The 20,454-nt window shown below is 45.8% G+C and overlaps 1 protein-coding gene across 7 annotated transcripts in view; it reads left to right on the forward strand.

Moving 5' to 3' along the window:
- Nucleotides 1-4,236: 4,236 nt before the first annotated feature.
- LIMS2 (LIM zinc finger domain containing 2) overlaps nt 4,237-20,454 on the forward strand; it is a 46,335-nt gene continuing 30,117 nt past the window's right edge. For 2 of the 7 annotated variants that reach the window (XM_049097234.1, XM_049097229.1), the window contains exon 1: nt 9,702-9,855. In XM_049097234.1, the coding sequence (XP_048953191.1) occupies nt 9,845-9,855 (11 nt within the window). In that variant the 5' untranslated portion in view covers nt 9,702-9,844. Of the gene's footprint in view, nt 4,283-4,325; nt 4,462-9,686; nt 9,856-10,157; nt 10,318-15,373; nt 15,511-20,454 lie in introns of those variants that run through there. The other 5 variants (XM_049097233.1, XM_049097231.1, XM_025435936.3 and 2 more) reach the window with 5 other exon arrangements.

Genomic DNA, 20,454 nt, shown 5'->3' on the forward strand with positions numbered 1-20,454 from the left:
CAACCAATGTGAACTGCTTTTGAAGGGGCCTAGATGTTGGATTTAGTAGACACATACTTCAAAGCAGCCATTGTAAATATTCTTGAAGAACTAATGGAAACCATACTTAAATAATTAAAGGAAGGATAAACAACATCTCACAAGATAGAGACTATCAACAAAGAGAAATTTTAAAGAGTCAAATAAAAATTCTGGAGATGAAAAGTACAATGACTAAAATGAAAAGGTTGCTGGGAGTTTCAACAAGACAGAGTAATAAAAATAATGCAATCTGTAAAATGGGGAGAAAAAAAGAAGAAAAATAATCAGAGCTTCAGAGAAATGTGAGACACCATTAAATGCATCAACATATGCATAATGGAGAGAAGAGAGAGAAAGGGGCATAAAAATTATTAGGAGGAGTTGTGGCTGAAAATTTCCTAAATTTGATGAAAAGCATTAATCTCTACATACAAGAAGAATGAACTTCAACTAGGATAAACACAAAGAGATCCACACCCAGACATATCTTAGTCACAATGTTGAAAGCCAAAGATAAAATCTTAAAAGCAGCAAAAGAAGAGCAGTTCATCACATATAAGGAAAGTGCATTAAGAGTCACAGCTGATGTCTCATCAGAAACAAAGAGGTCAGGGGCGCCTGGGTGGCTCAGTCAGTTAAGCATCTGACTCTTGAATTCAGCTCAGGTCAAGATCTCAGGGTTGTGAGATTGAACCCTGTGTCGAGCTCCACCTGGGCATGGAGCCTGCTTAAGATTCTCTCTCTCCCTTTGCCCCCATCCCCACTCCCTTCTCTCTTTCCCTCTCTAAAAAAATAAAAACAAACAAACAAAAGCTTTAGAAACAATGGAGGCCAAAAGACAGTGGTATGACATCTTCAAAGTGCTTAAAAAACCTGTCAACCAGGTTTTTTATATTCTATATCCAGCAAAACTATCTTTTAAGAAATAAAGACAAAGACATTTCAAAAGAAAGATGGAAGAACTTATTGCTGGCAGGCCTGACTTATAAGAAACACTAAAAGTTCTTCAGACTGAAAGTAAATGACACAAGATAATAACTCAAACCTACATTTGCTTATTTCTTCTCTCTTCTTCTCTTAACTGATTTAAAAAGTAATTACCTAAGATTTATGCATATACTTATATAGCCAGCCTTTTTTTACATATAGAAACATAATATGTGTCAACATTTTGAAAAAATTGTTATTTAACAATAATAGCACAAAGGAAGCAGATGAGAACACAGCTGTTTTGGAGTGAGGTAATGACACCAAATGGTATATCAAGTCTACAAGAAGAAAAAAAAAATCTACAAGAAGAAACAGAATCAGAAATGCTAAATAAGAAGGTTAATATAATAAACTCCATGAATGTATAATTGCTTCAATTTCATCTCAGATTTTTAAAAGATGTAAGATGATGTAAAGTAATAATTAAAACAATGTATTTGGAGTTTACAGTGTGGATGGACATTGTATAACAATAACACAGGGACACCTGGGTGGAGTGGTTGACTGTCTGCCTTTGGCTTAGGTCATGATCCTGGGGTCCTGGAATCGAGTCCCAACATCGGGCTCCCCATAGGGAGCTTGCTTCTCCCTCTGTCCGTGTCTTTGCCTCTCTTTCTGTGTCTCTCATGAATAAATAAATAAAATCTTTTTAAAAAAAAAAAAAAAAACAGTAACACAGAAAAGGTTAGAAGACTTCTCTTCTCCCTTCTCCCACTCCACCCAACAACAGTAGAATATACATTCCTTCTCATGGACACATGAAACATTCTCCACAATAGATCATATGCTAGGCCATTAAAACAAACCTCTATAAAAATTGAAAATGATTGATATTACACAAAAGTCTCTGACCACAGTAGAATGAAATTTGAAATCAATAACAGAGAAATTTGGGAAATTTGTAAAATATGCAGAAATTAAGTAACACATTCCTAAAGAACAAATGGGCCAAAGGATAGATCAAAAAAGCAATTAGAAAATATGTTGAAATTAATGCAATGGAAAACAAACATACAGGAGCTTACTGGATGCAGGAAAAGAAATGCTGAGAGGGCAATTTATACCTATAAAAGTCTACATTGAAAAAAGAAGATCTCAAATCAATAACCTAAATTTTCACCTTACAAAATTAGAAAGGGATGAACAAACTAAATCCAAAGCAAGCAGAAGAAAGGAAAAAATATATGAGTAGATATAGAGAAGAGAAAAAATAGAAAAAAAAATCAATGAAACCAAAAATTGGTTCCAAAAAAAAAAAAAAAAACAGAACATCATTAATAGAATGAAGGACAAAGGTGATACAATCTCTCAATCTTCCTTTTTAAAATTTTCTTATTTTTAAAATTATTTATTTTTTAGAGGATTTTTATTTATTTATTCATGAGAGACGCACAGAGAGAGGCAGAGACAGAGACAGAGGAGGAAGTAGGCTCCCTGCAGGGAGCTGGATGCAGGACTCGATCCCAGGACCCTGGGATCATGACCTGAGCCAAAGGAAGACGCTCAACCACTGAGCCACCCAGGTGCCCCTCTCAATCTTTCTGATATGGGAAAAACATTTGACAAAATCCAACACCTTTCATGATAGAACATGCAAACAATCAAGAATGGAAGAGAAATTCCTCAACATGATAAAGGGATTTATGAAAAACCCTCAGCTAATATATTTAATGGTGAAAGACTGTACTTTCAGCTAAGATTAGAAACAAGACTTCTATTAAGCAGTGTACTGGATGCTCTAGCCAGGGAAAATGGGCTGAAAAATAAATAGAAGTCCTCAAGGTTGGAATGGAAGTAGTAAAACTGTCTATTTGCAGGTGACACCTGTGTATAGAAAAGTTTAAGAAATTCCTTATGAAACTCCTAGAAACCATAAATAAGTTCAGCAGGGTTGTAGGACACAAGATTAGTATACAAGCATTAATTATATTTCTATATACTGTGAAAAATCTGAAAAGGAAATTAAGAAAACTTTTAGAATCACATCAAAAATAATAAAATACTTATGAATAAACTATCTAAAGGAGTGTAAGACTTGTATGCTTAAAACTATAAACATTGTTGGATGAAATTAAAATCTGAATAAATGAAGAGACAGCCCGTGTTAATGAATCAGGAAATTCTTTTATAGTCACAGTTAGCTCTTGCCCCAGTCATTCCCAATCTCTGGCAATGAGTCATCTGTTTTCATTCTCTATAATTTTGTTGTTTCAAGGATGTTGTATGAATGGAATCTGTTACAGTATATAATCTCTTAAGATTGGCTTTTTCTAGTGGGCATAATGACCTTGAGATACATCCAAGTTGTTGTGTGTAAAAAGAACATTTCTTTTTATCTGGCCTCTTTATGTAACTCTTGAACACTTTTAGAATTCCACTTTGATTTATCCATAGTAATATTTTTTTTTGGTATACCTCTCTGAATAGATGACCGGAGCCCAAGGCAGATGCTTAACTGACTGAGCCACATAGGTACTCCAGTTTTCTTACTGATTTTTAAATGAATTAATAGCTAATTAAGAAAATGTTTCACTTTAATTTCCAATATGGTAAATATTGATAGATGTAGCCCACCTACATATAGTCTCTTTGGTATCCTCAGTTCTTCTTAAGAGTGTAAAACAAAGTCCAAGAAGTTTGAGAACCACTTGCATAGATTAGTGTATTTAATGCCCACAAATCTTTATGAAGCACTCACCTTTGGTGGTGAAAGTCAAGGCAATTTTCTTCATTCTACTTCTGAGCATTTCCCAATACAATGAAATTTTTGAAGTAAAAGATGAGAAAGAAATTAACTTAAAGTTATATCAATGATCCTGAGATTTCTTTCAGGGAAAAATAGTAACTGGCAAGAAAGTGTCTGAGTAACTGTTCTTGGGTCATTCAAAGTAGTTGAGGGTTTTCTTTTCTCTGTGCCCCTTGCTGGGCTCAGGTGTTGGCACGTGTACCTGCTGTAAATAAACATCAGGCCTCCCTGGGGACTCAGGAACTTGGGTTCAATAAATGCTCGTTTTAGCGGTTGCCAGATGAGCGCCCCCCTGGCGGCTGCCCCTTTGCTGGTTTCTCTGAATGCGGAGGGCAGCTGTTGCTCCTTTGTTCTGTCCTCCTGGCTCCTGGGCCTGCAGGGGACTGGGCTTCCAGTGGCCCGCCCCCGCAGGCACCTCCCCAGGGAGGCTGGCCTTTCCTTCCTGGCTTCCTCCCCACCCTCTCCTGACCCCCAGATGCCTCCGGTCCACCCTCCAGCTCCCGCCCCACCTCCTGCCAGGGAGAGGTAAGGCTGGAATATCTGGGGCCCTGTGGCAGCTGGGAGTCTCCAGCTGCCACCCAGTTCTTCTCCAAGTAGCTGTGCCAAGTGGGCCTGGCAGCTGCTACTTCCCTCAAAGAAGTTGCTGGCAGCACTCAGAGAAGGAAGCAACAGAAGGAGGTGGAGTGGTGACTCAGCCCTCTCAGGTAGAGACACTGTGTGGCAACCAAGTGGTGCTTTTTGCTCCTGAGATGTGCATGGGCCGTGTCCCTGGTTCTCCCTGCCATTCCCTTTATGTCCTTTAAGAGGTCATGCTAATGTTGGGGTAAGGGAGCAGCCCCAGGGTGGTCTGTCCTCCTGGTCTAGCCTCACACTCCATTAGGTGGCATGCAGACGGTGGAGGCCAGTTCACCTTAGCTGGATGCTAGACCTTCTGTTGGTGAGGCCAAGTCTGGACAGGCTGGGGTTGGGGAGTAAGGTGGGGAGGGGCACAGCTGATTTTTATTCTGGGCAGGGGTTGGAGATGCTCCGATGGAAAGATTGGTGGGTTGGCTGTTCTAATGGGAAAGAGGAAGCAAAATGAATCCCAGCATATGGAAGAGAGATGTGCTTAGGAGCAGAGAGAGGCTGGTGACCCTGCAGGTAAAGAATTGTGTGGTCATTGTGCACAAGTGATTCCTTGTTGGGTGACCCATGCTGCAATGCTTTGAGATGTAAGAATGTGGCATTTCTGAATGCTCTTTGGGGTTGTTCTAGGCCAGTCTCATTCCAGACCCTTGAGATACATCAAGCCTGTCCCAGAGCTAAGGTAAGAGAGGAATGGTATTTTCTCCCACCCCACCCCCCATTTTTTTTAAAGATTGTATTTATTTATTTGACAGAGAGAGAGGAGGGCGAAGGAGCACAAGCAGGGGGAGAGGTAGGCATTTGAAGAGGGAGAAGCAGACTCCCCGCCAAGCAGAGAGCCCCATGTGCGACTCAATCCTAGAACTCTGGGATCATGACCCAAGCTGAAGGCAGACACTTAACCTATTGAGCCACCCAAGAGACCCTGGTATTTTCCTTTTGAAAGTCCAAGGCCAGCCAGTCTTTGCAAAGCAGTTGTGAGCTCCCTGGGCCTGTTCTAATTATAGGTAAACCAGACTCTCAAGAAGGGTTCTGTGTTCTCCATAGACTAAGAAAACCTCTGAGTCTCTGTCATTTGTTCTGCAAACATTAAAAGAATTATTGGATTATGATTCCCCCATAATTGTAATCAGACTTTTTTCACCGAGCCCTCCTTGGTGCAGGAAGAAGTAAGGTCATTTTGGGTGGTCAGATGATGTGTGTGAGTAAATAACTATTCTGAGGACATGCTCATATTTTAAAATAGAAATATTGAGTTTTTAAAGTGGCAGATGTGGGGCGCCTGAGTGGCTCAATGGTTGAGGATCTGCCTTCGGTTCAGGTCGTGATCCCAGGGTCCTGGGATCGAGTCCCACATAGGACTCCCCTCCAGGAACCTGCTTCTCCCTCTGCCTGTCTCTGCCTCTCTCTGTGTGTTTCTCATGAATAAATAAATAAAATCTTAAAAAAATAAAAAGCTGCAAGTGTTGTGCTACCTGGCGGTACACAGAGGTGGGTGTGCTACGCACTATTCATGTTCAGCCAGGCTCCAGCTAGAGAATTCCAGCTTTTCCTCTGGGCGGTCCAGGTGTTTCCCTGCCCTTCCCTGGGAAGTCTCACAGACCACTTCTGGAATTAAGTTTGGACTTGAAGGAACTGGTTAATTCCAGTTATGTGCTACTGTTTAACAATGACCCAGTTGGGCCATCCCCAGTGCTCTGAGAGGGAAATGCCTAAACCAGATCTGGGGGGAGAGACCCTTTGGGCAGAACTGTTTGGATGCCCTCATGTCATATGGGCCATCACTAAACAGGCATGACACTGGTCCTGCGTGCTGGGAAGTAATCTGGCTCCTGCTGGGGCCTGGACCATGCAAGAGACCCTGAGACTTCCTTGGGGCTGCAAGGCCTTCTTGGTCCCCATTGTCATATGGGAGTGGGGGTTCTCCCTAGACATTGGAGAAGGCCTTGAGGCATTCTGATATCCCCAGTTTCTGTCTTCATGCTCCTTATTAAGCCACTCTGGTCAAGGGAAGCCTACCTCCTCCCTTGGTCCCCATGAACCCTTACTCCTGCCTCAGCACCCCTGGGCATTGAGCTGGCTCAGCTGTGGCTGTCAATGGGAAAGGGGGAGAAGGAGGGTGGTGTGGGGCAACTAGGGACATGCCCTGTGAATGGGGTGCTCACAGCCTCCTGCCCTAACAGGTGTTGTGGAATCTACCACTTGTTTTTTTTTTTTTAATTTTTATTTGTTTATTTATTTGAGAGAGAGAGAGAGAGAGAGAGCACCAAAGGGAGAGGGAGAGGGAGAAGCAGGCTTCTCAATGAGCAAGGAGCCTGATGCATGGCTTGATCCCAGGACCCTGAGATCACAACCTGAGCTGAAGGCAGACTCTTAACTGACTGAGCCCCCCAGGTGCCCCGAATCTCCCACCTCACTAAGGGTGGAATCCGAAGGCTAGTGTGACTGGTGCTCATGCTCTGGCCCCCTTTTGCCCCCTGGCATTTCTGCCTTATTTCCCATGCCCCTGGCTCCCTGTTTTGCAGACACTTCACCTTCTTTCTTCCTGACCCTGGAGCTCCCCAAGGCCTTCCCAGGTCAGGGCTGCTGCCTTGCTGTTCCACCTTGTTGGCTCTCTTCCTCATCTAGGTTTTAGCTTCAGTGCCAGTCCTCAGGAGCCTTCCTTGCCCTTCCAGTTGAAAGGAGCCCCCCATGTTGTACTTTTTTTGCAGCACTGTCCCTGTGTAAACTCACGTCTATGTTTTGTCCCCTGGTTCAGTGCTCTGCCCCAGTACCCGTATTCATGATTGCTCTTGAGTGAATGGGTGTGAGTGAGTGAATGTGTGAATGACCACTGCTGCACAACTGCAGCTCTCTCCTTCAAACCTGACCTCTGGCTGCACCATATGAGCCTGACTCATGGCTCCTTCAATCCTTCACATCTCCAGCAGAGCTGAGCGATGCCCACAGACGCCATCGAACTCTTGCTGAGCTTGCCCTTGGCCCAAGGATGAGGCATGCTGGGTGGCTGGGTGAGCAGCAGAAGGCTCTGCTTTGGCCACAGGGACATCCTCCTGTATTCAGCAACCATACTAAGGGAGGCCGTCAGGCTTTCAGGTGGGCATGGGGTCCCCTTGAGGCAGGGAATAGGTCCCTTTGATGTTCTTCCTCCTACTTTTCATCCTTTTTAGTTTCCTATAGAACCCTGATATTCAATGAACCAGCCAGCCTGGCAGTCCATTTCCAGTGCATAGCCCCTAGCGCACCTGTTCCTCTACATCAGCAATTGTGAAAAACATTTCTCCTTAAAGAGGCAGATGAACCAAGAAATCATCCATACTTTAAGCTTAATCAACCATCAAATTATAGTTAAACACTATCAGCTAAGACACAGCCGCAAAAGAACTAACAAGTGCAAACTGCACAGGTTTCAAGATATCAGTTACTTAAGAACAGATGCCTTTTCTAAGCTCATTTCTGCGATGTCACTATCGACACATCGTTCTGAATTCCACTGTTTGTAGTTGCTACTTTGCACTGTCATTTTTAGATAGTCTTTATCTGCTGCCAAGCTAGAAGTAATACGATGTCTAGTAGGGTTGAAGTATCTTGTGGCTCAATCCTGGCTTCATAGTGGGATATTTGGGCTGCTTCCAAACATAAGCTATGCTACACGGACCAGCTAGAAATACCTGCCTATAGGTAGAGAGAGTGAGGGTTTTTTGTTTTATTTGTGTGATAAGTTTCCCAGAATAGATTCCCTAATGATTTCGTATCATAGGGTCACTTTAAAGATTTTATTTATTTATTTGAGAGACTGAAAATGAGCAGAGGGAGAGGGAGAAGCAGAGTCTATGCTGAGCAGGCAGCTACATGGGGGGCTCCATCCTAGGCCCCTGGGATCATGACCTGAGCTGAAGGCAGACAATGGACTGAGCCACCCAGGTGTCCCCACAGGGTCACCTTATTTATTTTTTTAAAAAGATTTAATTTATTTATTCATGAGAGACACAGATTGAGAGGCAGAGACATAGGCAGAGGGAGAAGCAGGCTCCCTGCTGGGAGCCTGATGAGGGACCCCATCCTGGACCCTGGGATCATGCCCTGAGCCCAAGGCAGACGCTCAACCGCTGAGCCACCCAGGCGTCCCACAGGGTCACTTTAAACAGTTCTCTAACTTGTCACCGGTGCTTCATTGTAGAAAGGAGTACTTGGTTCTCCTAGCATACTTCGAGGGGCTACTTGTGGGGAGGGCACCGATCTGGCGTCTCGTTTGCAGTCAGGCTCCCCGCCTGAAGGGACGCCCTCGGTGCTCGGCTTTCCGGGGGGCCGACCCCGTGACCCAGGCGTCCCCAGTGCCCCGCGGGGGGAGTCCGCGCCCAGGAGCGCCTGTTCGAGGAAGGAAAGCATGAAGGTGACCACCTCCCCGGCCGGGCCGCATTGGAAACCGAGGGAACCGAGGTGGTCTCAGCATCCTCCACCTCTGTCCCCACCCCCCACCCCCCCACCCCCCCACCCGGGCCCGGGACAGCGCAGGGGGAGCGCCGGGCGAGCCAGGCAGGGCGGCCGGCGGGGCTGGGGGCTCGGTTCACGGTTATTATAACTTCACTCCCTTTAAAAGGAAAACTATGCCTGGAATCCGGGGAGGTGGCCCGCGGAGCCCGGGCGGGGGGGACACGATCCGCACCCGCCGCAGGCCAGGCTCGGTGGCCCCGGGCTAGCACAGCGCGAGTGGCGGGGCCGGCCCTCCGCCCCAGCTCGCCCCCAGCTCGCCCCCAGCGGACCCCAGCTGACCCCCAGCTCGCCCCAGCTCGCCCCAGCTGACTCCCAGCTCACCCCAGCTCCCCCCAGCTGACTCCCAGCTCGCCCCAGCTCGCCCCCAGCTGACCCCAGCTCGCCCCAGCTCGCCCCCAGCTCGCCCCAGCTGACCCCCAGCTCGCCCCAGCTCGCCCCCAGCTCGCCCCAGCTGACCCCCAGCTGACCCCCAGCTGACCCCAGCTCACCCCCAGCTCACCCCCAGCTCGCCCCAGCTGACCCCCAGCTCACCCCCAGCTCGCCCCAGCTCGCCCCAGCTCGCCCCCAGCTCGCCCCAGCTGACCCCCAGCTGACCCCAGCTCGCCCCCAGCTCACCCCCAGCTCGCCCCCAGCTCGCCCCAGCTCGCCCCAGATGACCCCCAGCTCGCCCCCAGCTCGCCCCAGCTGACCCCCAGCTCGCCCCCAGCTCGCCCCAGCTCGCCCCAGCTCGCCCCAGCTCGCCCCCAGCTCGCCCCCGCCCTCCCCTCCCACCTCGCGGGCCGGCGGACCCCACCCCTCTCCCCCCCCCCCCCCCCCCCCCCGCGGGCCGGGCTGGGCGCCGGGCGGAGCGCTCTTGGCCTTTTTTGGGCGTCTGCCTGCTTGGTGCTGCGGACCTGCTGGCTGCTGCTGTCTGGCTGCGGAGGCGGCAGAGCGGGTCCGAGGCGACCCCGGGCTCAGCGCGCGGCCACCATGACGGGAAGGTAACAGCCCCCCCCCACGCCGAGGGCCGAGGCCGAGGCCGAGGGCGGGAGGGCGCCTGTCCCCGCGGGGCTGCGGGCCGGGCCCCCCGCCCCCCCGACCCCTGCCGGCCGTCCCGGAGACGCTGCGGCTCCACCTGTCGCGCCCGACCCCTGCCCGCTGCCGGGGGCCGCTCGGGAAGCCGCCGCCCCTGCGACGCACACTCCCTCCACCTGCCGGGACCCCCCCCCCCGCGGGTGCCCGGGCCGCGGCGGGTGACGCTCCTGCCCACACCACCTGCCACCCCTCCAAGGTGGACGCAGCTGGCCCCTCACTACTGGAGAACCAGGGCTCGGAGGTGCCTGGGACTCGCCCAGGGTCACGCGCTGTTGGCTTCTGTCAGCCTCCGGACCCTGCAGAGAGCTCACCTTGGAGCCTCCGTTTCCTCCCCTGTGAGCCAGGAATGGCGAAAAATGTTAGAAATGGTAAAGGGTCTATGTGGGGGCCTGGCTAGAACTCTGCGGGAGCACAGGCTGCTGGGGGGGGGCATTCCCCCAGGCCTGGCCCAGCTTGGGCTCTCAGGCCCTGTGGCCATTTCACAGATAAGGTAACTGAGGCCACGGAGGCTGAGTGACTTAGGAGGCCTGTCACATATGCACTAGTGTCTGGCAAGTGTTGGCCTCAGCAGTCCTTTCTGGAACATGGGTGGGTCCAAGTGCATGACTCAAGACTAGGTGGGAGGGGATGGTCTCTGAGGCCCAGCAGGCCCCCTTCCAGCCAAGTCCTGGCAGCAGGATGCTCTTTGACTTGTGGCTTGTGGTTTTGCTGAGGGAAAAGGACTTGGATAAGCAGTGCCCAGGAATGGGGAGCAACTGCAGAGGGCAGGGTGGTGGCCCCGAACCTGGGTGATGTGCACAGTGGTCACCAGGAGGGCGGGGGCACACTGGCCTGGAGTATGAGGGCCACTAGGACACCCAAAATGCCACGTGTCCTGTGACCCAGCAAGTCCTGTGTTTCAAATGCACTTCTCTTCCTGCTCTCATCGTGGCCTGAGTCTGTGGACACAACCAGCCTTCTAGGGCTCACCCTTCCTCGGGTGCTTGGCAGGCTCTTGCTCGGCTCACCTGCTCAGCCAGCTGCCTGTTGCCCACCTGGGAGCTTTTGAGGAAAAGAAGGGAAAGAGTGAACTAGGAGCTGCACAGACCAGTGTTGAGGTTGGGTGGAACGCATGTGATGCAGAGACTCAGGCACCACAGACACCCTAATAAGGCAAAGCCACATGCTGCCAGCTTTGGCAGCAGCTTCCGCCCTGATGGGGTGAGGAGAGCAGAGACCGAGATACCTTTGTTTCCTTGGCAGGGCTCCTGTCACTCCTGGGTCCCTTGGGCCTTTGGGCAGATGAAGGCCATCAGGTCAGCCGACAGACAGCCCAGCAAGAGAAGCTGGGAGGCAGGCAGGTGGTGGGAGCAGGGTCAACCTGCCCTGCCTTGAGCTGCAGGGGTCCAGAGAAATTCTGGTCATCAGATGACACACAGACCAGAGTGAACCTTGGAAAACACTGGGTCGAGTTTTTCCTTGTAAAGTCACATTGCTCATCTCCGAGAGTTAGAAAAAACCCAGAAACAGAAATGATAACGGGAACAGAAAAAGAAAGGACACACCCACAGTTCCCCTCCTCAGAGATGCCCTTGGGAATATTTTGGTGGCCTGTTTCTTTTCTCTTGGTGTATTTTCCTGCTCATTTGTTTTTCGCAGCTGTGAGCAGTCTGGGAGCATAGATTTACCCCTCCCTTGAAGTCGGCCTGCCACATGCAGTACCCAGGCCAGGACTGGTTCCCTCTCTGTCCACCACAGGCATGGGGCCAGGCCAGCTGAGGAATGGACATCCGCCCCATCCATTGGTGGGGGGTGGGTGGGTGAGGTTTTTCCTGTCCCAGAAGCTGGAGAGTTTCATTTTTACTCTATTGCGGCCACCTTGACCTCTGCATGTCCACGGGCCCCGTGAGACGCCAGGATAGTTCTCACACCCGGATCCTGGTTCTCCACCCATCCACCCGTGCTGCCTAGAACCAGGCTGACCTTTGGAAACGACCCTCTGATTGTACAGCTCACACACCGCTGGGGCTCCCCCTGCCAACTGTGTAAAGTGCCAGCCTGTCTACAGGACCAGAGTGAGCAAGGCCAGAGGGAGGGCGGTGGAGAGCCAGTGAGGTAGCCTAGAGTGCATTTTGGGAACACACCTCTGGGTGCTGTGCAGAGAAAGGGCTGCTGAAGAAGAGATTGCATAGGAGGTCCACAAGGGAGGCTCTTCCTCAGCAGCCTTGGGGACAGAGAAGAGGAGCCGGACTCGGGGGGGTGGGTGCTGGAAGGCGGAATCTGACAGAGAGGATGACTTCCAGGAGGATGCCCAGTTGTGGTGGCAGGCACGGGCATCGATCTAGTTTGGGTCATGAAGGATTCGAAGAGCCTTGGCAAGTCCCAGAGGAAGCCTCTGAAGCCCGATAGAGGGCTGAGCAGGGACAGAAGGGTAAGTGAGGCCTGGAGCCTGGGTGTGGTTAGGGAGAGGCCATGCTTTGGGCTGGAAGCTCAGTCCTGGCAAGTGGCCCCAAGGCTCTGAATCTTGAAAACACCAAAGTCTTTGTCCCAGCTGAAGGGGCCTTTGACATCACCACTGATCTCCAGGGAGGATGTTAAGACCCGGGCAAGGTTACACCCCTGCTTGGGGATGCAGCCTGTCAGCGGCAGTCTTCCCATGAGCCTGGGACGTGGCACCGGCCGCCTGGGAGCTCAGTGGCTTGGCCTGCTCTAAGGGGGACTCCCACCCACCATGTGACCACCGTCTGTTGAGGTCACCACGTTCCAGATCCTGAGCTGGGTGCTCACTGGGTGCAGTGCAGAGTGGGGCTGCTTGATCCCTGCCCTCACATCCATCAGCACTGCTACCCTCGGTGCTCTCAGCCACTCCCCACCTTTCTCGAGAGGAAGCCCTGTGGCCCCCCCTGGCAGAAGAGCCACCGTATAGCTAGAGTGGCAGACAGGATCCGGGGCTAGCACATAGAGCTGTGTGGGGCAGAGTACAAGTGCCACATGGCTGGACCCCGAGCCCAGGCCAAGCCAGGCACCACCCATGGCCCCCCAACTCCTCCCTTTCCCTCTGCTTCCAGTGTTGACTCTGATGCTGCGAGTGGAGTGTGGTGGGGGGACGGAGGGCCTTATCTATTGCGTGTCCAGTCCCTGGCTGAAAGTACCCCCTACCTCACCTCACCTCACATCACCAACATGAGTCTAACTGGTTCACAAAATTCCTGACAATTTAGCAGTTAGCACTTGGGACCTGGCAGGAGTTGGCCTGCGCCCTCCTTGTGGAGAGGGGCCAGGCTTTCCATGCACGGTGGCTGTCCTGCCTCTTGGGCTGCATGGCCTCGCTTCGCTCTGCTCTATCTATCACGTGCAGATCATACCTAAATGTTCCTTAGGTCTTCATTTCCAGGCAGGGTGGACAGAGGGAGGCACCTTCACTCTCCTTGTTCTGTTTATTCAAATCTTAAATTTCCAATGATGAATATTTACTCAAGATGATGTAAGAAAATATGTTAATGAGATACTCCATGAGAGGACAGCGTGTCACTAAGATGACATGACTGAATGTATGGTCTGTAAAACCAAACACTGATGCTTGAGTTTTATTTTTCTTTCTTTTAATTTTATTAAATTCAATTTGCCAACATACAGCATGACACCCAGTGCTCAGCTCATCATGCGCCCTCCTTAATGCCTGTCACCCAGTTACCCTATCCCCCCAGATGCTTGAGTTTTAGAAGAAGAAAATAAAATCGTTCAAAATCAGATTTCATGTAAGTAAGAAGGTTGGAAAATGTCATTCATCTGAGGCATTCCAAGGGACCTAGCCTCTCAGTGCATCCAGGCAGGAGGTGTTGGTAGGGGGAGCTGGCTCTGGTGGAGAGGCTGTTTGCAGTAGTGTTGCTGGCTGCCCTGAGGATGGTGGTGGCCACCTGGCCTTAAACTTGCTGGTGGCCCTGGCCTCTGTCCCTGCCTCTAGTAAGCTATGTAGTTGTATTCTTCACTACACCTGTGCATTTTAAACATTTGTGATATAATTCACATACCATAAAATTCACTGTTTTATTGTGCACAATTTAGTGGATTTTAGTACATTCACCATTTGTACAACCATCATCACTAATTCTGGGACATTTTTGTCACCCTCCAAAAGAAACCCCATACGCATTTGTAGTTAATCCCCAGGTTTTGGCAGCCAATAATCTGCTGTTTGTCTCTCTGGATTTGCCTGTCCTGGATATTTCCTATAAATGAAATTATACATTATGTAGCTTTTTTTGGCCTGGCTTCTTTCATTTAGTGTACTATTTTCAAGGTTCACTTACATTGTAATATGAATCAGTACTTAATTCCTCTTTTGGGGACGGGGTGCAAATAATATTCCATTGCATGGATATACCACATTTTGTCTATGTGTTCATCTGTGGTGAACATTTGAATTGCTTCCACGTTTTTGGCTTTTAATAATAATGCTGCTGTGAACATTTCTATATATTTTTTTCTCTTGAGCATATACTTTGGAGTAGAATTGCTGGATGATATGGTGATTCTATATTAAATTTTTTTTGGGAATTGCCAAGCTGTTTTCTGAGTAACGGCATACTTTACATTTCCACCAGGAAACGTATGAGAGTCCTAATTTTCTTCATATCCTCACTAACACTTATTGTTTGTTTCAGTGGGTGCAAAGTGATATCACACTGTGGTTTTGATTTTCATTTCATTTCATTAACAAGTTGTCATGTTGAATATCTTTTCACATGCTTATTGATACTGGTATATCTTCTTTCTAGAAATGTTTATTCAGATTTAGTGCCCATTTTTAAATTGGGTTGTCTTTTTATTGTTGGATTTTTAAGAGTTTTATTCTGGATATGAAACACTTATCAGATAAATGATTTGCAAATATTTTATCCTATTCCATGGATTATCTTCTAACTTCTTTGATGGTGTCCTCTGATGCACAAAAGTTTCAAATTTTGATGAAATCCAATTTATCTATTTATTCTTTGATTGCTTGAGTTTTTGGTGTCATATCTAGGTAAGTGTTACCTAATCCAAGGTCATGGAGATTTATACCTATGTTTTCTTCTAAGAGTTTATACTTTAACTCTTATATTTTGTTTTTCAATCCGTTGTGAGTCAGTTTTTATACATGGCCCAAGGTAGGGGTTTAAAACCATTCTTTTGCATGTGGCTATCGTGGTCCTAGCCTCATTTGTTGACAAAATTATTTATCCTGATTGAATTGGCTTGTCAGTCTTGTTGAAAATCAGTTGATCATGGATGTATGGAATTATTTCTGGACTCTCAATCCTATTCTATTGATATATGTACCAGTACCAGACTGTTTGATCATTACTACTGTAACTCTGTAATAAGTTTTTTTTTTTTTTTTTTAATTTATGATAGTCACACAGAGAGAGAGAGAGAGAGAGAGGCAGAGACATAGGCAGAGGGAGAAGCAGGCTCCATGCACCGGGAGCCCGACGTGGGATTCGATCCCGGGTCTCCCGGATTGTGCCCTGGGCCAAAGGCAAGCGCCAAACCACTGTGTCACCCAGGGTTCCCTGTAATAAGTTTTGAAATTGGGAAATGTGAGTCCTCTGAGTGTTCTTTTCTTTTTCTTTTTTTTTTTTTTTTGACTGTTCTTTTCCAAATTGTTTTGGTTATTCTGGGTCTCATGCATTTGCATGTGAATTTTAGGACCAGTTTGCCCATTTCTATAAAAAAAGGCAGTTGGAATTTTGATAGGGCTTGTGTTGTATCTGTAGGTTAGTTTTGGGATGGGAGGAGGTATTGTCATCTTAACAATATCAAGTTTTCCAATCCATGAACATGGGATGTCTTTCCATTTATTTAGGTCTTCTTTAGTTTCTTTCAACAATATGATATAGTTTTCAGTGTATGAGTCTTATGCTTCATTGGCTAAATTTATTCCTAGGTATTGTATTCTTTATGATGTAAATGGAATTGTTTTATTAATTTTATATTCATATTATTTGTTGCTAATGAGTTTTGTATATTGATTTTTTTTTTTTATCCTGCAAACTTGCTGAACTTATTTACTAGTTATAATGTTTTTTCTTGGGGTTTAAGGTTTTCTGTATATGAGAGTATGTAGTATGCAAATATAGACACTTTTACATCTTTTCCAATCTGGATACATTTTATTTCCTCTTATTGCTAATTATCCTTGCTAGAACCTCCACTGCAATGTTGAAAAGAAATGGCAAGACTGGACGTCCTTGTCTTGTTCTTGACCTTAGAGGGAAAGCTCTCAGGCTTTTACCATTGTGATGTTAGCTCTGGGTTTTTATCTGGCTGAGGAAGTACCATTCTATTCCTAGTTTGTTGAGAGTTTTTTTTTTTTTTTTTAAGATTTTATTTATTCATGAGAGACATAGGGGGAGAGAGAGAGAGAGAGAGAGAGAGAGAGGCAGAGACACAGGCAGAGGGAGAGCAGGCTCCACACAGGGAGCCCAATGTGGGACTCGATCCGGGGTCTCCAGGATCAGGCCCTGGGCTGAAGGTGGTGCCAAACCACTGAGCCACCCAGACTGCCCTGTTTTTCTTTTTTTTATCATGAAAGTGTGTTGGATTTTGTCAAGCACATTCTCAGCATTCTTGTGATGAATTGCATTGATTTTGGATGTTGAACCAACTTTATATCCTAGGTCAAATCTCATTTGGTCATGAGTGTAGTACTTTTTATAGGCTGCTAGATTCAGTTTTGTTGAGGATGTTTACATCTAGTTTTATAAGTGATATTCCTCTGCAGTTTTCTTATGATATATTTTTCTGATCTGAGGTAATGCTGACTTCATTGAGTGAGTTGGAAAGTGTTCCTTCCTGGTAGATTTTTTGAGATTTTGTGAAGGGTTGGTGTTAATGCTACTTAAACATTTGGTAAAATTCATCAATAAAACCATTTGGCTCATCTTTGTAGAAAGATTTTTTTTTAAGATTTTTTTTTTTTTTTTTTTAAAGGGCAGCTTGGGTGGCTCAGCGGTTTAGCGCCACCTTCAGCCCAGGGCATGATCCTGGAGACCTGAGATGGAGTCCCACATCAGACTCCCTGCATGGAGCTTGCTTCTTCCTCTGCCTGTGTCTCTACCTCTCTTTCTGTGTTTCTCATGAATAAATAAATAAAATCTTAAAGATTTTTTTTAAAGTAATCTGTACATCCAACGTGGGGCTCAATTTCACAACCCCAAGATCAAGAGTTGCATGCTCCATTGATGGAGCTAGCCAGGTGTCCTGGAAGATTTTGATTATGAACCCAGTCTCTTCACTTGTTATTGGCCTATTTGGATCTTACATTTCTTGTTGATTCAGTTTTGGTAGTTTGTATCTTCCTAGGTATTTGCCCATTTCAGCTAGGCTATTTTATTTGCTGTAATTTAGTTTGTATATAATTGTTCACAGCATTCCCTTACGGTCCTTTAGGTTTCTTTAACTTCAGCCCCATCTTTCATTCCTGATTTCAGTCATTTGTGTGTTCTCTTTTTTTCTTGGTCAGTCTGGCTTAAAGGTTTGTTAGTTTTGTTGATCTTGTCAAAGAATCACTTTTGATTTTGTTGCTATTCTCTATTTTCTTCCTAATCTCTGTTTCATTTATTTCTGTTTTAATCTTTATTATTTCCTCCCCTATGCTTGCTTTGAGTTTAGTTTACTCTTCTGTTTTTGTTTTTTTAAAGTGGAAGGTTAAATTATTGATTTGAGATTTTCTTGTTTAATATACAACTATAAAACTATTTTAAAGGATACAACTATTTAAACTATTATACAATTATTTTTTAAAAAGATTATATTTATTTATTCATGAGAGAGGCAGAGACATAGGCAGAGGGAGAAGCAGGCTCCTGTGGGGAACCTATTGTGGGACTCAATCCCAGGACCCTGGGATCATAACCTGAGCCAAAGACAGATGTTCAAACACTGAGCCACCTAGGTGCTCCCTGAGGCTCTTTTTATGGCCCGGCATATGGTCTACCCTGGAGAATGTTCCAAGTATACTTGAAAACATATATTCTGCTATTGTTGGATGGAGTGTCCTGTAGATGTCTTTTAGGTGTAGTTGGTTTATAGTGTTGTTTATGTCTTTTATATCCTTGCTTAACTTTTGTATAATAGTGTATCCATTAGGAAAGTAGAGTTTTGGGGTGTCTGAGTTGCTCAGTCAGTTAAGCATCTGCCTTTGGCTCAAGTTGTGATCTCAGATTTCTGTGATCTCAGGGTCTTGGGATCAAGCCCTGTGTTGGGCTCCCTGCTCTGCAGAGAGTCTGCTTATTCCTCTCCCTCTGCCCCTCTGCTTCCCTCCCCCTGGCTTGTGCTCCCTTTATCTCAAATAAATGAATAAAAATCTTTTAAAAAAAGAGAAATTGGAGTATTGGAGTCTCCAACTATTATTGCTACATTATCTATTTTTATTTCATTCTAATAATTTTTGCTCCAAGTTTTTTGAGTCTGCTGTTAGGTGCATATATGTTTATATTTGTTATTTATTTTTGATGGATTGACTCTTTTATAGAAGGTCCTTTTTTGCTCTTGTAACAATTTTTGTCTTTTTTTTTTAAAGATTTATTTATTTATTTATTTAGAGAGAGAGAGTGAGAGGCAGAGACACAGGAGGAGGGAGAAGCAGGCTCCATGCCAGGACCCCAATGTGGGACTCCATCCCAGGACTCCAGGATTGTGCCCCAGGCCAAAGGCAAGCGCTAAACCGCTGAGCCACCCAGGGATCCCCCAATTTTTGTCTTAAAGTCTATTTTGTCTGATGTTAGTATGGATAGCAACTCCAGTTCCTTTTCTTTCCTTTTTTTTTTTTTAAAGATTTTATTTATTTATTCATAGAGACAGAGAGAGAGAGAGAGAGAGAGAGGCAGAGACACAGGCAGAGGGAGAAGCAGGCTCCATGCAGAGAGCCCGACGTGGGACTCGATCCAGGGTCTCCAGGATCACGCCCTGGGCTGCAGGCGGCGCTAAACCGCCTTGCCACCAGGGCTGCCCTCCAGTTCCTTTTCAATTGCTGTTGGCATGGTGTATCTTTTCCATAATTTTACTTTCAAACTATTTGTGTTTTTGTCTAAAGTGAATCTCTTATAGAAATTATATAGGTAGATCATGTTTTTTTTAAAATCCATTTGCCAATTTCTGACTTTTAATTGGATAATTTAATCCATTTGCATTTAATGTAATTATTTTACATTTACCATTTACAATTTTTTAAATATATATTTTAAGTCTTTTTTGTTTCTCAATTCCCACACTATTATTGCCTTCTTTTGTAATGAATTATTTTATTAGGCTGTTGTAGTTGGGAAAAATAGGTTTATGAACAAAAAGTACATTTATATTGTATTTTATTTTTATCTATATAGTAACCTTTACTATGTCATGGTTAAATATACTTTGCTGCTTTTTATTTCTTCATGAGGATTCCCCCTTTTTTTTTTTTTTTTTTTAAGATTTTATTTATTCAACAGAGAGAGAGACAGCACAAGCAAGGGATAGCAGGGGGAAAGGGACTCTGGGATCATGACCTGAACCAAAGGCAGATGCTCAAGAGACTGAACCATGCAGGCGTCCCTTTTTATGTGGATTCAAGTTATTGTCTAGTGTTTTTTAATTTCATCCTGAAGGACTCTTTTTAGTATTTCTTTTCAACTGCAAAATTTCTGTTGGGTCCCCTTTAATAATTTCTCTTTATCAGTATTCTCCATTTGATGTGATATCATTCTCATACTTTAGTTTTTTAAGACATGGTTTCCTTTAGTTCTTTGAACAAAATTAAAATGATTTAAAGTCTGTGTAGTAAGTCTAATATTTGGTCTTCCTCAGGGACAGTTTCTGTTGATTACTCCTTTTTGTGTGTAAGGGTCATACTTTTTCATTTCTTTGTACATGTCATAATTTTTTGCTAAGAACTGAACATTTTAAATAATATGTGGCAATTCTGATATCAGATTCTCCTCCACTCCTGAGTTTCTTGTTGCTATTTGTTGTTTGTTTAGTAACTTTTCTGATCTAATTCTGTAAAGTCTGTATCTCTGTCATTTGTGACTGAAGTCTCTGCCTGGTTAGTTTAGTGGCCTGCTAATGACTGGACAAAGTTTTCCCTTGATGCCTGAAACCAAGATGCCTTTCAGTCTTTGCTGAGGGACCTAAGTGTATGTTGGGGCACACCTTCAACATGCAACTGGGCAGTTACAAGTCTGCGTTAGCCTTCACTCCTGCTGCAAACAGGCCCGAAGGTCAGTCAGAAGTAAGAGCTTACGACCTTCTTAGTTCTTCCCTGAGCATGCAAGCAGTCCTGGGCTTTTGCATGGCCTTCTAGATTCCCAGAAATATGTTGGTCCTTTTCAAAGCCCCTAAGGACATCTTATTCCTCAGTTTTCCCTTTTAAGCTTTTGATTAGTTTATCATTGCCCCCACAGTTATCCATTGCCAATGGCAACGACAGCTATGATACTATAGGCAGCTATAATAGTAGTACCTTTGAAAAAAAAACCCCAAGAGAGGTTTTTAACATTGGGTAT

The sequence above is a fragment of the Canis lupus genome, chromosome 19 (genome assembly GCF_003254725.2).
Source record: "Canis lupus dingo isolate Sandy chromosome 19, ASM325472v2, whole genome shotgun sequence".
In the NCBI taxonomy this organism is placed as follows: domain Eukaryota; kingdom Metazoa; phylum Chordata; class Mammalia; order Carnivora; family Canidae; genus Canis; species Canis lupus.